Source organism: Myotis myotis, unplaced genomic scaffold, assembly GCF_014108235.1.
Source record: "Myotis myotis isolate mMyoMyo1 unplaced genomic scaffold, mMyoMyo1.p scaffold_m19_p_15, whole genome shotgun sequence".
Classification (NCBI taxonomy): Eukaryota; Metazoa; Chordata; class Mammalia; order Chiroptera; family Vespertilionidae; genus Myotis; species Myotis myotis.
Window position 1 is genome coordinate 5775626 of NW_023416319.1, and position 21488 is coordinate 5797113.

General features: G+C 37.6%; 1 protein-coding gene across 2 annotated transcripts in view; it reads left to right on the forward strand.

The window, feature by feature from the left end:
- Positions 1-20238, forward strand: part of RAB11FIP2 (RAB11 family interacting protein 2) — a 37943-nt gene extending 17705 nt beyond the window's left edge. The window contains exons 4-5 of one of the 2 annotated variants that reach the window (XM_036335840.1): positions 10045-10090; positions 15932-20238. In XM_036335840.1, coding sequence (XP_036191733.1) covers positions 10045-10090; positions 15932-16159 — 274 coding nt within the window. In that variant the 3' untranslated portion in view covers positions 16160-20238. Of the gene's footprint in view, positions 1-7182; positions 7788-10044; positions 10091-15931 lie in introns of those variants that run through there. The other variant, XM_036335841.1, reaches the window with a different exon arrangement.
- The last annotated feature ends 1250 nt before the right edge of the window (positions 20239-21488 follow it).

The following is a 21488-nucleotide window of genomic DNA, read 5'->3' on the forward strand; positions in this document are numbered from 1 at the left end:
GTTTTTGTTTTTAATAAGATGTTCTCTTGTTTAGAGGTTGTGTGTGTGTTTTTTTAGAAATTATGTGTTTTGAGCTGATGGAGACAAGTTAAGCTAACATCAACATGGTAATAGCTCTGGAAAGGTTGATTTTTAATACTGGAAACACACTTTGGCTTCTTTGAACAGAAGAATGCAAATTTCTGTAATCGCTTATGGATTCAATGCATTTAAAGTGTGTTCACCCTCGCATTGTAATTACTGTATGCATTTCTCTCCAGTGGTTTTAGCTTTACTCAGTTCCGTGTTGGACCTCTTTTGTCAGTTTCTCACTAAGAGAATGACTTCTGTTTCTTCTGTGTGCCCCACCTTCCCAGGCCTCCTGCTTCCGTGTTCAGAACATTTCCTCTTGGGCCTTTATAACCATATCACCTGTGATTACTTTTCTTCATAACAATAAGCTTTAACTTTTGGAAAACAGGTACCGTTTCCATATATTTAATATATGGTGGGAGTGTTACCTGTGGCCAGGCTGTTCTAAGTAGCTGCTGCTGGTAGAAGATAAAGCGGTTAACTTGATTATGAAATGAGTTTTCTTTTTTGCGTTTGTCTAGTGTCTAAGAACGTTAGGGTCCAGACATGAATCCTTGAGCTTAAATTTTAAAGATAAATGAGGGCTCTTTGATTTGATGTGTTCCATACAATATAGTGTAATATTATTATGTAACAATAATTAAATAGAAATATATAAATATTAAGATATATAAATATTTATTACATATTGAGTATTATACATCAAGTACATGTTTTTATGTATTTTATATGTATTTTTAAGCTTAGAGCTCTTTCTGACAAAAGTGCTAATACCTCTTGAATAGCAATTACATGAATCAGTTTGGCCTAGAGTAAAACTTAATTCACATGGCCAGTGTTTAGAGCTGTTTTAACAGACACGTATGTCAAGCTCTATTAGGGCTGGGCTGAGTGGGTTGAAGCGATGGTTCATAGAGAACTGGTGGCCGCACCGGCTGGGCAGAGGGAAGGTGCACAGTGGCCTGTAATCCAGGCAGTGACTGTTGAACACGATGCTTGCTGAGGGAAGGTGCAGTTTGCTCAGAATTTGGGAAATGCTTCTTTAAGGAAGAGGCCTTTGAGCCTGTTCTTAACCATAGACAATGATTTTATAAGATAGGGCATGAGTAAGAGAGTTATTTCAGCAAACAGCAGGAAAGCATTAAAATTGTGAAGGAAGATTTTATAAATAGGGACTACGTTAGCTCTTTACCAATCACTTAGTAATTTCACCATTTCTTTTCTAGTCGGAGTCATGGAGCTATATATACTCCATGTCTGTCATTCCCCAAGGAAGTATGTTGCTACTTTAGGCGACCAAGGAGCCAATTAGGAGGGTGCCCTGCCGCACCTCTGCATTGAAACCTCTTTTTACGGAGCCTGGTGCGGGAATGGGGGTGTTCAGGTTAATCACATATTTTGTTTACTTGAGGTGTACATGATATTTTTTTTCATATAGATTATTTTTAAATAAAATACCCAAACTAAATAAAAAATGTAAATTATCCATAATTTAATATTTGATTCAGAAGATCTATTTAACTTCTTCCACCCATGGATTTTACAGAATAACATGAAAAAAAAAGTATATATATATATATATATAGTAATATAATACTCAGGTTTTGGAATCAGTGTGGTGTGGATTTGAGTCTGTTGAATAGCTGGGTGATCTTACTCACCTCTGAGCCTTATTGTTGTTCAGTGTTACATGGGATAAAGCTACCTTGGTGTTATGCAGGGGCATGAACACTGTGCCAGGGTAGCGTTTGCCACAGGGTGAGTCTGGAAACAGTGGCTCTCTCTGTGATTTTACTGCACAGCATCTACAGAATCACTTTACGTTAAGTGAAGTTATTAGTAACAGAATATTCTCAACTTTAAAAAACTTAAATGCAAGTGGAATTTAGGAGCTGACCAATAAAGGGTATACATTTGGAAGAAAACAATAAACTTGATAGATTTTTCTAGTTTCTTTCAAGATATATGTTTAGTAATAATCTTTGATGAAATAAACCAAACTACGTTGAAATTTAGTAAAAGTAGAAAACTTATTTTGTTACTATACAAGGCAAAGGTATTATACCTACTATTGCTATAAATTCCTGTGTTCAGAAATTCTTGCATAGCACGAGTAAGGACAGTGTGTGGTAGATTTCTAAGCTTTGGCTCTGTCTTAAAGCATGCTGACTATTTCCTAAACTCACGTGCTGAGCTCAGATTAAATTGTGAAAGAGGACATCATAGCTTCCTCTCCAGAACTTGGCCTTGTCTCAGGTACAAAGCCAGCTTGGGTACTCTTGTCCAGGGGCATTGTGGGCTCTCTGTCCTTTTGTGCCGAGTCCAGCAGGACCCAGGGGCAACTTGCCTCATTCCTGCCCTCATGGAAGAATTACCTCTGCACAGGTTGTCCTCATTCTTTCCTCAGGAAAAAGCTGATCCAGGGCACTGGGTTGGCTTGGCTCATACAGAGTCAGAGCCTATGCTGGGTCTGGCCCTGGTAGGGGCCTGGTGCCTTGTTCTTATCACACCTTTCCAGCTTTACAGTTTTGCTTCTAAAATGAACAACTTGATTCCCACCTCCATCCCCATCCCCAACTCCAAATAGACTAGTGCAGTGGTCGGCAAACTGCAGCTCACGAGCCACATGCAGCTCTTTGGCCCCTTGAGTGTGGCTCTTCCACAAAATACCGACTTCTGCACATGGGCCACGAAGTTTCAATTGCACTGTACATGCGTGCCTGCACGTGGTATTTTGTGGAAGAGCCACACTCAAGGGGCCAAAGAGCTGCATGTGGCTCGCGAGCCGCAGTTTGCCGACCTCTGGACTAGTGGACCTATGGCAGGCAGAGGACCAGGGTCTACTCAGAGCAATGGGGTGAACACAGCCTAACTTCTCAGAGTGACAGTATTCCTAAAGATTTGGGGAGAAAGATTCTTTTTTTTATCAAGAGAAAGACATATGATTGTAGTTAGAGTGAAAAATGCAAAAATGTACCTGAAGTTTTAAGTTAAATTTGAGATGTCAAGGAAATTTTATGCTGTTGCAGATGTATTCTCATGTATTACGGTGCGAAAGAGAAAAATGAGAAGCTTAGTTTTAAATAAATGGAGAACTGTTGGAATTCATAGGGCTTATGTTGAATTTGTGAATCGTTTGGTTGATTTATATTTAAAATAATTACTTCTTTTCTAGAATAGTAAGTTAAACTTGATTGAATATAATGCCTTAATTTCGTAAATATCTTGAAATCGTTACATTTTAGGACCTTTTCAACAATATATTTGTTACTGTTAAGATAGAAAAGCAGCTAGGTCTGAACCTGTTGTCCATGATCTTTGGTGTCACTGACCATAGTCATTAATTGTCTTGCCTGTGAGATCTCTTGAGAGATGTCCTGTGAGACTATTAATAAGTCAATTACTGTTGATCCCCATAGACATATCGTATTAGGTTCTGTTTTGCTATTCATGTATTTAGTTGCTTGCCCAGACCCAAGAGAGATAATGTAGTACTTTAATCTATATCATTAATTTGACTTGGTACCGATTTTTCTTCTTTTCCTAAAAAGAAAGGGAAAGAGACAATATGGAGTTGCACCTTGCCTCTTAAGCCCTGTCTGCTTGTGAAATAAACCGAATTGAAACATACAAAAGGTTGTATTTACTAGTGGAAATTCTCTTTGGACACTTCATTTCTTTGGGTTTTTATAAAGAGGATCATTCAAGAACATTTCTTGAACTCCTTAACTTCTTTAAACTCTATTGAACTTCTACAGAATAAATGTTTTTAGTATTTTTCCAGAAAAATCTCAGGCTAATCTGTATTGTGGTCAGATACCTAAACTGGTGGACCTGGTTGGTGAAATGGATAAACTAGGTAGTTGAGTTGACTTTATTGGAGTCACCTTTCAGTTCATATTGGCAGTTGTATCAGAAAAATTCTTCCTATCTTAAAAAGAACTGAAAAAAAATCCATTAATATACTGTCAGGCCTAGATATACAGTAAGTAATAGTTGTTATTCAGAAAAAAATCATTTCCTCTCCTCTGGCCACTTTATATCTTGTTGTTGAAACTTTTATCGACCTTCCGTTGATTTACTCCGTCGACTCTTAGCTCAGCTTTTACACATTTTTACTAAGCACTGGCTATTCATTTAGTCAACATACCTTTGTTAAGCATCTGCCATGATGCTCTAAATATTGTCACATGCGGGGACTGAAAAGGTTAATGAGATATCATTCTTTCTTCAAGGAGTTTATAGAAGAAAGGGGTGGGGAATCCAGGGATTAAGATTCACAAAAGGCAGACTTTTTAAAAATTTATTTTAGTGAGAGAGGAAGGAAGAGGGGGTGGGGGGAGAGAGGGAGAGAGGGAGAGAGAGAGACATGGATAGGGTGCCTCCTGTCTAGGGATCAAACCCTCAACCTAAGTATGTGCCCTGACCAGGAATCAAACCTGCCACTTTTTTAGGTATACAGGTCGATGCTCCAACCAATTGAGGCATCTGGCCAGGGCCACAAAAGGCAAAGTTTAAGAAAAATAAAATTTAGAGCAGTTTTAGGTTATAGCAAAATTGAGTGGAAGGTACAGAGATTCCCATGTATTCCTACCCCCACACATGCATAGCCTCCCCCGTTATTAATATCCCCCACTAGAGTGGTGCATTTGTCACAACTGATTGACCTATATTGACACATTATAATTATACAAAGCCCATAATTTACATTAGGGTTCTTGTATATTCTATGGGTTTCGACAAATGTATAATGACATGTGTCCACCTTTATGTATTATAAAACCTTATTGATTACTGTTCCTTTGAAAATTTAATAACTGTGTTACCTGGAGTAAGCTTTTTTTAAAAATATATATATTTTATTGATTTTTTACATAGAGGAAGGGAGAGAGATAGAGAGCTAGAAACTTCAATGAGAGAGAGACATTGATCAGCTGTCTCCTGCACACCTCCCACTGGGGATGTGCCCGCAACCAAGGTACATGCCCTTGACCAGAATCGAACCTGGGACCTTTCAGTCCGCAGGCTGACTCTATCCACTGAGCCAAGCCTGTTACAGCTGGAGTAAGCTTCTTAACTTTTCTGTGCCCGTTTGGTCTTCTGTAAATGGAAGTAAAAAGTAGCACCTCATGGGATTGAGTTAACATTAACATGTAAAGTGCTCAGAAAGACACCTGGTAGGTACCACAGTTAAAAGTCCAATAAATATCCGTTGTTGTTGGGCCTATGTCTTTTTATTCTCCCTTGCTTCACTGTCAATGGGGCATTTTCCTTTTCCTCTCTTCAGACTCATTAAAGGTGCTGTTATGTTCTGTTACAGTTCTGTTTATACCCCTCCCCCAGCTACATTGGTCACCAGAGTGAAGCCTTGGGTCTCCAGAGCCCACTCTCTGAGTGAAACAGGAAGATCAATGGGCTACTCCCCTTTGAACATAATGAATGTCAGGAGTTCTTCTGTGATAGGTTAAAGTTGTACTTATCCCCATACACAATAAGGAATGACTGGTGCTCAACTCAACGTTACTCCTCGCTCCTTCCCCTCATGGTCCCCCAGCCAGGTGGGACGCCTCCTGGAGTTTTCAAATAACTTGAATCCATTTATTAAATACAAATGGATCAAGTTTGTAGACCAAAATGCGCTTACCTTTGTGGGGCCTAGAAAGAGAGGCATTATGGGAGATGTAATAATACTTGTTCTTAAATGCCTTCCAGAGAGCTCCCCGTGTTGTTACTGCGACTTCTCATTGAAGGACTTCAACCCCTAGAGCCAGGAACCTGCAGTTTGCATTGTCTTGTACTAACAAGACTGTGAACCAGTTTTATTAGGTCCTTGTTCTTCTGTGGGTTTTATTTTTATCTTGACAAGCACTTCATACTCCTTTTACTCTCATTAGTCCCTTCCCTGTCTTAGGAATTCTCGCTCCAAGTGATTGTATTTATGTTTTTAGAAGAGAAAAGGAACAACAAAGAAAAAGACTCTGATCGTTGCCAAATGCGGCCGTGATTTCTGCAGTATAAGTATTTATTCTGCAGAACAAATCAATAGATGTTATAGGAGAGATACTGATTCCTTAAAATATACACAAGTACTATTAATTTCAAAATTTAAAATTAGAGTTTACTTAGAAAAAATTATTTAAATTTGGAAATAGCACAGAGTGAAAAATAAGTTTTTACTTAAAAACTTTAGAATGTTAAGGTAAAGCATTTTCTTAGTTTAAAAATCTTTTTAAAATATGAATTTAAAATATCTGCATCAGCTTAATAGTTACTTTAAAATCCCCTGCTACCCCCAAGCTCCTTCAGTTCTGATTTCTAAAACAATTTCTTTTAATTGTGAAGTTTAACTTTGCCTGAAGTTCTTTCAGTGTGAGCATGTCTAAGTTCATTTTCTACCTGATTAAGAACACCATGTTCCTTAACCTGTCAACAGCTCAGTTGAGCAGTCAGACTGTATTATTCAATATCTTGTGTGACATGAGGACAGCAGTCCAAAGGGAAAGATATCACAAATTGGTGCCACACTTCGGTAAATAGAGACATTTTATTTTTCACCAAGCTAATTCAATCCAGTTCAGTTAACTCTTTTTCCCCCCTTAAGGAAGGATCAAAAAAAGCAGCGTGAATGCCTGAGTCCGTCATCTGTGTGACACGTCAGTGTGTGACTATAAAGCCGACCACAAGGGAGGGGTTCCGCCTTTAGACTTGAGACAATGCCCCATACAATTGCCCTGAGCCCAGGCCTGCACGGGGGATTGTTGAGTGGCAGGGGGCTCCGATTACAGGCAGGTAGGATGGGAAATAGTGGGGCTCGCTGCACCCGGCACGCTTTCCCCTCCCCGCTGCGACCTGTTCAGTCTGATCTTTCTAATAATTCTCAGACGTGCTTCAGGCTGTCACGGAGTTTCATTTTAGTTCCAGAGGCCACAGCCATCGGACATTATGTATTGCTAGTTTTATGATCTTGATAAAATCTTGGTCCTACATGTCTGTTTCCTAAGAACCCTTATCCCAATAAATCTAATACCAGAATTTCTATTTCTTAGTTCACTGATTTCTTCCTGAGACATAATGCAATTTATATAGTCTTAATATTGTTTATTCTTCAAGGATGTAATGGGATGGATAATACTACTGCCCATGAAATGTTTAAATAACATTTATGAAAGAAGACTAAAAGTACGAAACATTGTTGCCCGATGGATCAGGTCTAAGAGCCTCATCTTTGCATCAAACCCTTCAAGGGCTCCTCGCCCTGCTGCCTTGTGTTCCAGTCTCTTTGATGTCCACTGTGAACACCGCTTTCTAGCGGCCCGGGCTGTGCCCTCTGTTTTGAGAGTCCTCTCTCTCTGGCCTGCCAAACCGATTCTTCATGTCATTGAAAATCCTACTTCTCCATGGACTCAGGCCTTCCTGGACCAATTGCTGCAAAAGGGAACTTCTTTCCACTACAGGGCCTGACAATGTCACTCACAAGGATGCTGTCCCCAGCCTCCCCCAAGTGCAGCTGGATGGACCATGCGCTTGCCCAGAATGCTTTGAGGTGCACTTTCTGGTCAACCCACATGGCTGGTACGTTCAGGGCTTCGCAGTGTAACCTGTGCTCAGGGGCCAGAGCCAGACACTCCATTGCCATCTCTGACCACACGCAAGTCACCACACCTCCTTGTGGCTCTCGTGTCCTCATTTTGAAAATGAAGATGATTATATCACAATAAGTATAACACCAGTATTCCTATTTTCTGAATGTACTTTGAATGTAAAAGCTTATTTTTTACTCTGCATTTTAATAATTTTTCTAAGTAAACTAATTTAAAATTTTGAAATTAATACACTGAAATATGTTTTAAGGAATCATTATTATCTCTCCTATAACATCCACTCTTGATTTATTTTGTAGAACAAATATTGAGTAAAGAAACAAGTAAACTGGTGCGAACTTGAAACTGTCCTTCAATTTCTCTGAATGTACAACCTGCCTTAAGGTTGTGAAGATTAAATGAGTTAATTTTGGGAAAGTGCTTAGAACAGTAGCTGACACAGTTCGAGTGCTATGTAAATATTGATTAAATAAAATAATATGTTGAACATGTCCTGTCTGCCAGTCACTGTGCTAAGTGTTTGACATGCTAACCAAGTCAGCCTTCACAGTCGTCTTGTACGGTAGATCCCCATTTCACAGAGGGAGGAACCCAGACAATCAGAGTTAAGTAACTTGCTCAAGCTCACACAGCAATTACAGGGCAGAAGCAGGCTTTGAATTCACACCTCTTGGTCCCAGGGCCCTCACCCGCTTCTCTGCTTGTACCCACTGTGCCGTGCTGTGAAACCTGAATGCGGGCATTTTGTCCCGGAGCTGGTCACCGTCAGGTGGAGAGAGAGGCAGCAGAATGTGTTTCTCGGCCTGTGGGGAGACCGCTCGCTGTGAGAGCGAGGAGAGGGTAGTCCCACTGGACCCTGATGTGGACCACATTGGGTTGAAAATCCGAGAGGATGGGAACCCCATGTGTTAGCAGCTGCTACCGTGGCACCCTAGGCGGAGGACTACTCCATGACAATGTATTTTTGGATTTTGTTTTGTTGTTTTCTTTTAAGCCACTCTTTTTGTCAGGCTCGTGAGACTTTCCGGTACAGTGGTCTAGTCTGGGACCATACAGAACACAGTAAAAATGATGAGATACAGGCAATGAGTCAGCCGCCTCTGCCTGTAAATGGTGCAGGGTAGGTATTTAAAACATACTCCAGTCTTTTCTGCCAAATCACCCAGCTCTACTGAAATGCTCAGTTTACCCATAGGAGTCCTAGCTAGAGGTCAGCCACCAGTTCTGAAGCGAGCACTACAAATCTTAGTCATAACAAGTGAAACCTTGGCTCTGTGAGAAATTCCTTTGAGGTGGCTGTCCATGGCCTGTATGCTCTGTAGATTTACAGCTCGGGGTGTGTACCTGTAATAATAGATTATTTTCCGGATGTTATAATCTAGTGTCCAGACTGCGTGCACACAGCCCAAAGTTTTGAAAGTGAATTTCTTCAAAGGATTCCAATGATTTGGCTGATAAAGCACAGATAACGTGAAAAATATATTTTACTGTTAAGTCTTTTGGGGGAGGTATAAAAAGGTTCCGAGGACAGTCATGCTTTGTAGTGGTTAGCAAGGCTAATACTCTTAAGTGCCGGGTAAAAATTAAACTTGAATAGCAATGATGAAATATTGACTCATCAGATGGCTTTGAAGTTTAGCTTCTTTTTGGTTGCAGTCCCTTCCTAATGGACATGTTTCAGAGAAGAAAGTGATGATAGCACTCAGCCGGGATGTTTTCTTACCCTCTGTACAGAAGAAATCCTTTTTTTTTTTTTTTTTTTTTTTTTTAGTCCATTTGGGTATTTGAATTTTGAAGATCAGCTACTTAGACATCACATTCATGATAGAAATGGTTCCTAGCACTCTGAATGTATTCTATTGATAGCCTGATGTTTAAAAATTTAAAAGATAATTGCTTTAATACCTGTAGAATTTTTTTTTTTTTTGCAAAGTTTGCTTTGTCTATTCTATGCTACAATCTTTCCATCCTAAATTTATTTAATTCTCCATCATTTTTTATCAGGAGGACTAAGGTGAGTGTGTATGTAAAATGAATAATGACATTAGGAAATTTCGTTTTATAAACTATCTCACTGGGTAAAACGCTCATGTTTAAAAATGTTTAGAAACTACATATTTGGAGGTAAAGTTTTTCAGTTCTGATAATAACTGAAGGGTTTTCCTTCAAAGCTTAAAATTGTAGCTGCTTTCGGATGTTGAGTAAATATTGGTTTTCTTCTACATCCTGGATTAAATTTCACTCATCCGAGTGATTTAGGACTTTAGAAATTGTTACTGAAATGTTGGTTTAAAATGTCCTGTTTTTATGTTTCCTCCCATGTGGACTATGATACATTTTTAACATTTGTGTTTTGTCTTTTATTGCTCAGTTTTCATGTAAATCCGACAAGCAGTGAAGACCTCAGGAAAATCCCGGTAAGTTGCAGAGGGGGTTAGAGAAGCAGAAAGCAAGCCACAAGCCAGCCTTCTGTTGGGCACACGTTTCCAGAAAGGCTCCCATCCCGTCGAATCCCTGTTGCCTACCGATTATAGATTAGCATGATAATTTGGGGAGAAAGAAGAAAAGCAAAACCCAGTCTTTATTTTTAATATATGATAGGGTGTGACTTTTATACAATTAATAGAACTTCAGGTAAACATAATTATAATTGAAGCCTGCTTAGCATATACATATTTTATTTGCAGACTCTTTTAAAATTAATATGAAAGCTGTATGGCAAGGTCAACATTATTGTTAGGAAATAAGAGCATGTGGAGAAAACGGTTTGTTGTTGGGACAAATACTGAAGAAAGAATAATACCGCTTATTAACATTCAACAATCTTGCATCCTGGCAGGAAATGCAGTTAACCAGGAGTGCATTTGAAAGAACCTTTAGGACACTAACCTTCCCAGACAGAACAAAACCATACATATTAGCAGGCTTGGTGTAGCCAGCAGTCGAGTTAAGCTCACATATCTGGCAAAGATTATTCAGGTATCTTAACTTCATGCTATTGTTATTTGAAATCCAGTTTTGGATCTCTGGTCAGAGTTCCATTGCATCTTCAGTCAAATCGAAATACATTAAACCTAGGGCAGAAGTTACTTTATCAAAATGTGGGCACGTGTTCTTGGTAGAAAACTAAATTCTCATTGAATAACAGAAGTAGAGCCTTTACTCCAAGATGCTGGTGGTTGCTCTTTGAACCATCTGCCCTTAATGTGTGTGATCCAGATGTATAATAAGAACTTTTTAAAGCAATAACATATCACAATTTTCTATGATGAGCTATGCCCAGAAGAAACCATGGTAGTGTATAAACCATTCTAAATGTAGTTATTTCTTTAAAATTATAGAAAACATTATAGAAGCTTTGTGCTGTGTTCTTGCTGTTTTATGTAAATGATTTGTAAGTTTTTATGCTTCATAAATACTCCAGTCTTTATAAGATGCAGTCTGGCGAGAAATGTCAGAGTATCTGAAGTGAGCCTTTGATCAAATAGTAAAATGAATTCTATCAGGCAAGTTACTTAATCTCAAACAAAATGCAAACATCAAAAAATCGATTTCATGTGTAGCTATTGTTTATTAAGTAACCTTAATTACAATTTCTATGTGCTTGTAAATGTATTTTTCCAAATCTTGTAATTTATTGCTGTAAAAGCATCCTTAGAATTCTTTAAAGAAATAAAATGTGAAAATTGTTTTAGTTAAAGGATTTAAAAGTGATAAAAGAATCCTTGATGTGTGATTATTTTTCTCTGGAATACTGACGATTCTAAAGGACAGTGAAAGGATTACTTAGGTGTTGTTAATTTACTGCAAGATACAGATAGGAGGAGGAACCCATCCTCAGACCGATCGTTTTTTGAGGAAAAGTATTTGAACAATTTTTATGTTGAAGATTAGAAGATGTTTGAAGTAATTTACATTAAGTTCTCCGATAATAGCCATCCACCAAGTTATTTTTCCCCCTTCTGGACATAGTATTTTGTAATTAAGTTTGTATGTCTTATATGCTAGTGCCAACACCTGTCTGTGAAAGCACAGTGTTTAAACAGGAGCAGTAGCCAGTTGAAAGGGCAGTGTGAGCTCTTTAAGGCCTAATTAAGAACTGAAAGGGAGATGAAGGGAGTAGGACAAAAGATGTGAAAGTAGCTGCGATGATATTCCCAGAGCAAAGTTCCTCATTAGAACAATAATGAGATGATCAGAGAATGCCAAGCCTTCGTCTTATCTCTCTCTCTCTCCTCTAGTTGCCTTGGATGTCAGTTAGTGCCCCACCAATATTTGGTTACCAGGACAACCTTTCTTTAAATCTTCAGTTATTTTGAGTCCTGATCATTTGCTTTTGTTCAAATTTAAATATTGTAAAAAAAATATACATTTCCTAGTTTACTGTGTAAAGTAAAAATAGATCACTAGTGATTCTCAAAGTCTTTTGCACAACTATATGTTATTTAAGATTTTGATTAGAAAACTTCATGTAATAATTCTCTTCTCTCACCCAACACCTAATTCCTTATATCTGCATATGGAAATTTTTAACAGAGGTTGGGTGTGAATGAAAAAGAATTGGTTGTGAAAGGGGAAGAAGGAAGAAAAATTTACATTTCAATGTAAGATGACATCTTAAAAACATATGTGCTGTCTGTGTGGAGTGCTGGAGGAAATAATGTTGAGTACTTACGCGTCCCATGTAGGTTACTTGAGTCTATACCAATAATTTATATTTTCCTGAGAGTTTTCCACTTTAAGCAAAATACTTTTTTTTGCTTATTTTAATTTTCTATTGTACATATGAATTGATATCAGTTGTTATATTTTATTTGGAATTATATCAACAAACAAGGATATATATTTATTGAGTGTATCAATTTAAGAATCTTATGCCTAAAATTAAAAGGTATTTACCTGCTTTTCAAATATGGGATGAAATCTGGAACTGAGCATAAGACTTTTTAATTATTTTATATATTTTCTCAGAATATAGTTTATAGTACATGTGTTTCTAAAATGTTTTTCTGCCTAAAAACTTGATGTAGAAATTTGGGGTAAAAGTTTCACATAAAAGGACAAATGGAAAATTTATTGAAAAGGTCAGAAGTGTATTTCCGGGAAGTCTGCCTATACACAAGCATTATAAGGTTGTAGGGGAACAAAATGAGCGAATAATGGGTCTGTATATTTCAGATTATGGCTGTGTAGTGTAACACTATTCCAGGATAATAACTATTCTGAGATTATATTGTCAGATAGTCATGACATAAAATTTAGACTATGTCAAAATAAGAATAGTTTGACATTTTTCATCCTCATCGTCTCTAGAGAAATATTTAAAAAATATTTTAGCTACATTTTCTGGTATTACTGGCATAGTGCTAAATATAACAATGTAAGTGATTTTCTAGCTATATTCATCACTTAATTTGTAGAAGTCAGTTCATATGTGTATAATTTGATTAAGATTAGAGACTCAAGCATGTGATTCTTAAGTTAAATTAAGAAAAACATAAGTCAACCAATCAGTAATGAATCCCATTTAGTTTAATTTCATGAATCCCTGCAATTCTCACCAGAATCCCTATTTTTCAGTGAATATTTTATTAGAAAGATAAAATCACATTAGTTGGGTGGTATTACTTTTTAAAAATGCAGTTCAGAAATATCACTTTGTAAACCAGGACATTTTAGAGTTAAAAGACCTTGGAGAACATCTCATTTGTCAGAGTGAGAGCTAGGTTGGTCTCTGTCTCATTTGTGCTGAATTATTCAAGTTAAAGTGAGGAATTCTAGCTTATTTTTAATAAATTAAAAAATATATACTTACCTCTATAGTGTATCTTTTCTATAGAAACCTGCTTAATAATTATTTAATAAGAATGTGCCTCGGAAATTATAATAATGTTTTATATCTCTATTCATGACCAATTAAACTATTCAATACATGAGAGGGTATGTGTGTTGAGACTTAATCTTAAAAAAGAGGAATTGATCTGAGAGAGAAGAGAATAAAAGTAGATTAACAGAATTGTCCTTTAACTGTTGCAGAGTAACATTCTGAAATGTTTTTAGAGACAAAGGCAATATAACGCATGAAGTTGTATCTTCCCAGTTTCTAATATTAAAACAAAAAAGGTGTTTTAAATATATCTTACAGAACTTAAACTCACTTCCCCTTAGCAGTCTCCCTATTCATTCTGTTGATCTGGTGGAGGCCCTCATCAATATCTGTCTGTGATATTTCAATAGCTTAATAACTAATCTTAGCCCCTCCACGTGATTTTCCCCACTGCTGCCATTTTCATTGTCCTAGAACAGTGATGGCCAACCTATGACACGCGTGTTAGAGGTGACACGCGAACTCATATTTTTGGTTGATTTTTCTTTGTTAAATGGCATTTAAATATATAAAATAAATATCAAAAATATAAATCTTTGTTTTACTATGGTTGCAAAGATCAAAAAATTTCTATATGTGACACGGCACCAGAGTTGAGTTAGGGTTTTTCAAAATGCTGACACGCCGAGCTCAAAAGGTTCGCCATCGCTGGCCTAGAACGTGGCTTCAATCATATCTTTCTTGTCTACGGAAACCTTTGAAGGCTTCCTGTCTCCCACAGCAATAAACCTACAAGTCCTTAGTGATGGCATTGATCATCCTCGATGATGTTTGGAACCTGCCATTTCAGCCTCTCTCAGCTCCCAATCCCGAACCTTCCTTGCCGGCCATTCTGTACCGATGACCTGTTTGACCACCGTGCCTCCAGCCTTGCTTCTTCCTTTGAACAGACTGAGCCACTGCTGGAGCTGCGCCTTTTGCATTTCCGCCTGGTGCCAGCTAGATCTTCTCCACAGAACCTGAGAGACTCTGTGGGGCTGGGAGAGTTTCCCCTTCCTGGACTTGTATTGTTATCCCGGAGAAGAAAGTGTGGTTGGATAACTTACCCATCAAATTGATGCCTGTCCTCAAGCTTGATTTTTGGTGTTGGCAATCCTGGTGCATGCGGGAACAGGGGATAAAAAGTTACACTTTGGCTTTACTCATGGAAACTTCTAGACACATAGCAAATGAAAGTAGATCCTGAAAATGAGTAAAGGCAAATTTAATGTCTATGGAAAACGGAAAAAGAACCTTTCTGCATTCATTGGTCCCCATTCTCTGTCTCCCACTGAATAGATTAGATACTGTAGTCTGAAAGAGCAAGACCAATTTCCCCAGTATTTTATTTTCCTTAAAGCCAAGTGGAAATGTTTTGAATGAAAGTGATAAAAAACATTTTAATTTGTTGAGCTTAGTGATAGAACTATGTATAAAAAAACATAAAAAGTACTACTGGTAATTTATGTGTGGGCTTTATATTTTACATAATGAAAAATCTAATTACTATCCACTATAATGGATAATGACATAGTTTATTGAATTCTTAAGAAATATTTTTCTTTTAATATTAGAATGCTTTGTAATGAAAATTAATTAGGTCAATGCCTTTTTTCTTTTTTGTTTATATTTATACATTAATGTAAAAAGAATTTTCATTAATGGAATAACTTTCACAAAGTAAATCAACAGTGAAATGGAAGAGAATGCAGATATACTAATACTAAATATTAACGTGATCATAGTTGAACTCTGAGTTTCCTGATAACAAGGGCAAAAAGGGAAATAAGATAAGGTGTATAGGCATTGCTACTGTGAGGTAGAAATGAACTAGTTGTTTACCTCTAAATTAAATCAGAAGTTACTCCCATGGGAGCATCTTATAAGATTTAATTCCGAATGCCTTCAACGTTTCATAGCAAGAAGCAGATTTGATCTTGCTGCTGCTTGTACCCATCTTCAATAAAGTCAAAGACACAGCATTAAACTACAGTTCAGCGGAAGCAGTTTGATGAGAACTAAACTCATGTCCAAATGTATAGTTTTCAACAGCTTCCTATAGTTCCTCCAAGTTAATTCTTAGGGGTCTTTAATTTTTACCTATTTCAGTTAAATTTATTAGAGAACATTTTATCTGAATCTTAAGTTGTATGTCTGTCTCTTTTACTAGGACATTGTCCACACCGTAAAAAATGATTGTAGAAGAATTTAGAATTAGAACAAGGGCTTTGATGCCTCTGATCTGACGCAGTGCTTGCCTCAGAACTGACTAGCCGTTCTGTGAACTGTCACGTTGGTGCTCGCCAAGGACAGAGAAGAACCAGAAGCTGAAGTTCAGAATAATTCTGATTTTGTTCCTGAGAACTAAAGTGCCGCCTCTCTCCCGTTCTAGGACAGCAACCCTTTTGATGCCACTGCCGGGTACCGCGGCCTGACCTACGAGGAGGTCCTGCAGGAGCTGGTGAAGCACAAAGAGCTGCTGCGCAGGAAGGACACGCACATCCGGGAGCTGGAGGACTACATCGACAACCTCCTCGTGCGGGTCATGGAGGAGACGCCCAGCATCCTCCGCGTGCCCTACGAGCCGTCCAGGAAGGCTGGCAAGTTCTCCAACAGCTAACGAGCCGTTTGTGCTGCCTTGGTAATTGGGGGAAGATGGGGCAAGAAAAGGAAAGAGAAAAGGAAAGACTTGTTACCGGAAGAGACTGCACTTGCAGGTTTCAGTCCAGGCTCGTCCGTTGTGCAAAGGTGTTTTACTTGTAAATATGAGCGGGGACTGTCAAGAGTGACCTTTGAAGTGAGCTCAATAATTAAAACTTGGAAAGGGAAAAGGGCCCGATTCCAGTAAGTCAGCAGCACCTTGGGATTCACTGGGGTGCTGGCCGGCCCACTCACCTGCCCGAGGCCCAGGCGTGTCTTCAGAAGTCGTGGCTCATTCCTCAGGAAGATTTCTCATGACTTGACATTGTGAGAATTGATACTGTGGTTGGTTCCTGAGCATTCAATTTGTAGACAGTTCAGCTGCAGGAGTACTGCTCATTATAAACACTACTTCCCAAACAGTTCATATTTTATATACATCCGTATGTACGTGAATATAAGTTCATGTATCTTTGCATATAAAATACGTGCATATACCTCACATATACATGTGTTTTTAGGACATTTAAAATCAGTTGGTTTCCTCTAAAATGATACCAGTTTCTTAACTGGAAAATGTATGTGCGCTCAACGAAGCATCATTGCTGCTGCAGTATTACGTGTGTGTAGGGGAGCTGCTTCAAGTCACTCTTGATTCTGAACCTTGGTTTCAAAATGAGCTGCTACTATGTCACTCCAGCGCCAGGTTTTTGCTCTTTATCCAAAAGTAATGCTCCGAAGGCCTTGTTGAAGAATGACGTGTTTTAGGAAAGTCCATTAACTTCAAACAGCGCAGATTTCTCAAATTCACTTTTCAGCGTAACATTTGAGTTTTGTCTAAGCTACAAGGGGGAGATAAGCTAATGTAATCTGTTTTCTTGCCATTCTAAATGCCTATAAAACACTAGCAAAGAAAATAGTAAGAATTAAAGCAGAAAATAACTTGGAGGGTAAAAGTAGGTGATCACCTGATGCCTGATAACCCAAAACAGTGGGCAGATTCTCGGAATAGAGAATTAGGCTTGGTTTCAAGTTCCATAAATAATAGAACAGATGGTTGCATTTGGGTCTTGAACCAAAATAACAGTTACTAAAGAGTGAGTTTTTAGAACAGATCTTTATTAGCATGACGTTACACATTAATCTGCATCTACCCTTTAAGAATTGATTTATCACCAAATTATATGTCCACTTTTTTTTATGTCTGCTTCCCCAAAATGTTGAATATTTTCCATGAATCATCTTCCTGTAGATGTACAAAATTAGTCTGAAATGTAAAGCGAAAAGCAATGGTTATAAAAATATTAATTACAGCTTATTTTTTACCTTACAATCTAAAATACTATGAAACACTGTTTCTTCTGAATTTAAAATGAAAAAACACTGTATATGGAGACATATATTTCTCAGCCTTTTAATGAAGTGCATTTTTGTCTTAATATGCATCTGTACTAAGACTTACTTGAAAGTTAGATACAAAGCAGATATAATCATTTTGCTTATTTTAATATTCTGAATCAGATAATACTTGGCCAAGTTTATATTTAGTTCATAAGCCAAAATCCCTGTTATTTGTATTTTCTGAGTTTCTTTAGTTTTCCTATGAGAGCATACATTTTGAAATTGTGAAAACTTTCCCCAAATACAAAAATTCAGTAATTTTTGAAATGAAGAAATGGAGGAGGGAAAATAGCTCTACCAACTTTTTCATATATATATATATATATATATATATATATATATATATTTCCTAAACCTCCAAATCTGATGTAGAATTTTATTTTTCCATTTGAAATCTTAATTATTTTTAACATGGTGCCATTTTAATTAACATTTATTAAATATTTACAAAATTCTTAGCACTTGATTTTGTGTTGTTAGTATAATTGTAGCTCTTTTTACACTTTTTAAAAATATCAAAATTCATGTGTTTTTAGTATTATGACAGATTAGTTACAGATATTTTAATATGCTTTGGCCAAATTTACTCCTTATAGAATGAACCAAGATATTAGTTTTATATTGGGGTTATGTTTTATGTGACTAGAGATCGGTAAAAAGTATCATTCAAGTAACTGCTGTTCTTTTTATGAGGAGATTGATTTTTAAGGAGACATTCTTTGCTTGTATAAAAACTGTTAAGAATTAGATTTATCTACACGTGAGAGATTTGGTTATAACTGACTCAATATTTTTATCTTTAAATCTGAGATAAGAATTCTATTGAAAACTCATCCTGCATTTATCACTGCCTAAAAATGTTCTGTTTGAATGTTTATGAAGTTTTCCTCATGACCCAGAGTACAAGTTATTTGTTTTCATAATCTGTCAATATAATAAACTACAAACAAAAAGTGAAAATGAGTTCCCCAGTAAACATATCAGTGTTTCCTGCATTTGGGCAGAAGTACATGTAGATTAGTTTTATTTGCTAGCATTGTAGAAGGAAGGCCGAAAGTCACCTTAGTTTGTTTTTCCAAAATGTAACCTTTACCAGTAGTATTCTAATGGTGTATTTTGTTAATAGCTTCAAAATAGAAATAAAATAAATGTACTCATTAAATAATAGAGCACAGCACTATAGACTTATAAATGGATTTTATTTATGCTTAAATTGCATGATCAAAAATATTTCCACCAATAAGAGGATTTTTTTAAAAACCACAGAATTGATATTTATCTCAATATCTTAAGTTAATATACTTCTGTTATTAATTAAAATATTTCTATTATTTTTAAAGTAGCCTTATTTTATAACCAGTTTCCCTCCCAGTTTTAAAATTCAGTTCTGAAAATACTGAACATATTGTCCTTCCACTTATGCCTCAGTTTCATTCACTGAATAGCAGGGTCACATCTTAGAATTGTATATAAGTGACGCGTCACCCATTCACGAGAGACGTTTAAGTATTGCTTTTGGCTGCTCTATTCTGCCTTGAGCCTAGTTTTGCCATTCTCCCGTGAACGTAGTGCTATCCATAGATTATACATAACTACATCTATTGCTTTTGGCAGTAAATGAAGCTTTAGTTGTAATTTTCCAGCTGTGAAAATGTTGCCTTGTATTGAAAAGGGTTTCAGGACTGGAAACCTAGTTAAACCCAGCTCATTAGTGACAGCTTTGCTTTCCTGCCTTCACCAACTCCTCTGCCCTCCCTCTGTCCCCCGCCCACCACCCCTGTGCCGGTGCTTGCTCTTTAGCAAGGAGAATCTAAAAACACACAAAAGAACTGGCTTTAATATCTCTCGTACTTGTTACACTGGAGCTTTTCTCTTCCTCCGGCTTTTCAGGCAAAGCTCCCGGCCTCGGGTCTGTAAGTGGGGCTGGGACTTTTTGATGTCCGTGTGCTCATATGTCTTGTAGATATGCTAGGTGTCACTGTGCGCGTGTAAGTGAAGTATGAAGCATGCTCGCTCACTTGATCTCTTTGAAGTAAGAGGTAAAGGATCACAGTGCTGCTGGTTCGTGATGGTAGATGCAAGGGTCTGTCAGCGCACATTCGAAAGCCCCCATTTTCACAGATTTATAACTCTCCTAATCCAGACGCAGCGATTGGAAGTATTTAATATGCAGTAGATGGCACCTTAACTAATTCATCTGCATCTGGAGGCTTTCGCGATGTATTTAATAAGTAGTGGAGAAGCTCTTCAAGCATTAAACTCGAGTTGGCATTTTATTTCATTTCTTTTCTATGTCAAAAAAAATCCCCTCTTACCATGGAATTGAAGTCTGTAACAAATGATACGTTGGGCCTATAAATCTTTGAAGCTTCCAGATGGTTTGTATTTTGAGGTACAGAAGAATGCTGCAGATCTAGAAATGTGTATATTTAGCAGGTACTTGAAAGACACGAGCATTATTTATAACTGAAGAGTATTACACTTGTTAAGTAAAATGCTCTTAGTAACTTGTATACATTTTTACCGATACAAACTCAAAAGTATGTAAGCCTTGCATAATGTGACAGTTGTATAATTTATGTAATCTGATGCATGAATCAGACTTTTTTATATAATATATATTGATTTATTATAGTTGATTAAAGTGTTTAATCTTAATTCCGTTGTCTAATTTCTTATTACAGATAAAACAGCGTGGTGTGTGCATTTATACACGAGTCCTCCTTGTCCTTTAAAAATAGGATGCCTCCTGTTTGACGCATTGCAGCAAGTATTCTGTAAGACCCACACACTCATTCACTATGAAAATAGTTCTGAAAATTCATTCAGAGGCGAGTGACCGAGTACCTTAGAGTGGACAGTCAACAAAAGTGTGAATGCCCTCTGTATATACAATGTCCCCTCATAGGGATAGAGCTCAAGTTTGGTAGAAAATAACATTTGCGGATGTATATATAGGCAAAGGCCAATGCCCAGTGTTTTCTCGATACAGCGTCTATAGATACACCTGTCTATCCAAGGGAAACAGGAACCTAAGGACCCGGGCTCGGGGCTCGGGTGTGGGGTGTGTGTGTGCGTGTGTGAGTGTGTGTGTGTGTATGTGTGTGTGTGTGAGTGTGTGTGTGTGTATGTGTGTGTGTGTGGCAGTGTATTAGGCAGTTGTGTTCTACATTATGAGTTGTGATCCATATGTAATAGCCTTGGACATAAATCACACGCATTTGGGACAAGGGATTTCTCTGCAGACTGGAACACCTTCCTAGTCTCCGGTCGCTCTCAAACGTGGAGGTCCCGTGTATCTCACCCCTTCACTTCCCCAGTGTCTCTCTAGATTGTTCCTTCCTACCTGTCCCTGGTACACACGTTTATTTTTCCTTAGTCTACTAAGACAAAGATATTTGGAACAATTGGAAGTAGAGAGTTATTATTCTATTAGAACGACCATTTTTCACGTAGGTTTTGTTTGAATGCACTGCCTGTGTCAGAAATATTTCTGTGCCCTTTTCAAAGTAATGGGCCTGTGCCTGGACGCCCCACATCCTACATTTTCTCCCCAAATAACGTTACATGGTGGCACAGATGTCGTACTTTCACGTTCTTATGACGGACAGTTATAGACCTATAATGACATGGATTAGAAGTACTCGATTCTGTCTTATACTCCTCACAGCCTACAATTCGATAATGACATTTCCAGTGGTTTCATCATTTGTCAGGCATATTCAAAAGTCAGAATTTATGCTGGGCAGCACGAAAACAGATTTCTCTGGCAGAGCTTTTCAATTATGGTGTGTGGTGGACAAATGGCAGGTATGGTCCAGTTTGTTTTCATTCCAGTACCAAAGTTTGCAAATGATTTATTTATTTAATAAGAACAGAGGAAGATTGACGCTGTTATAACGTTATAT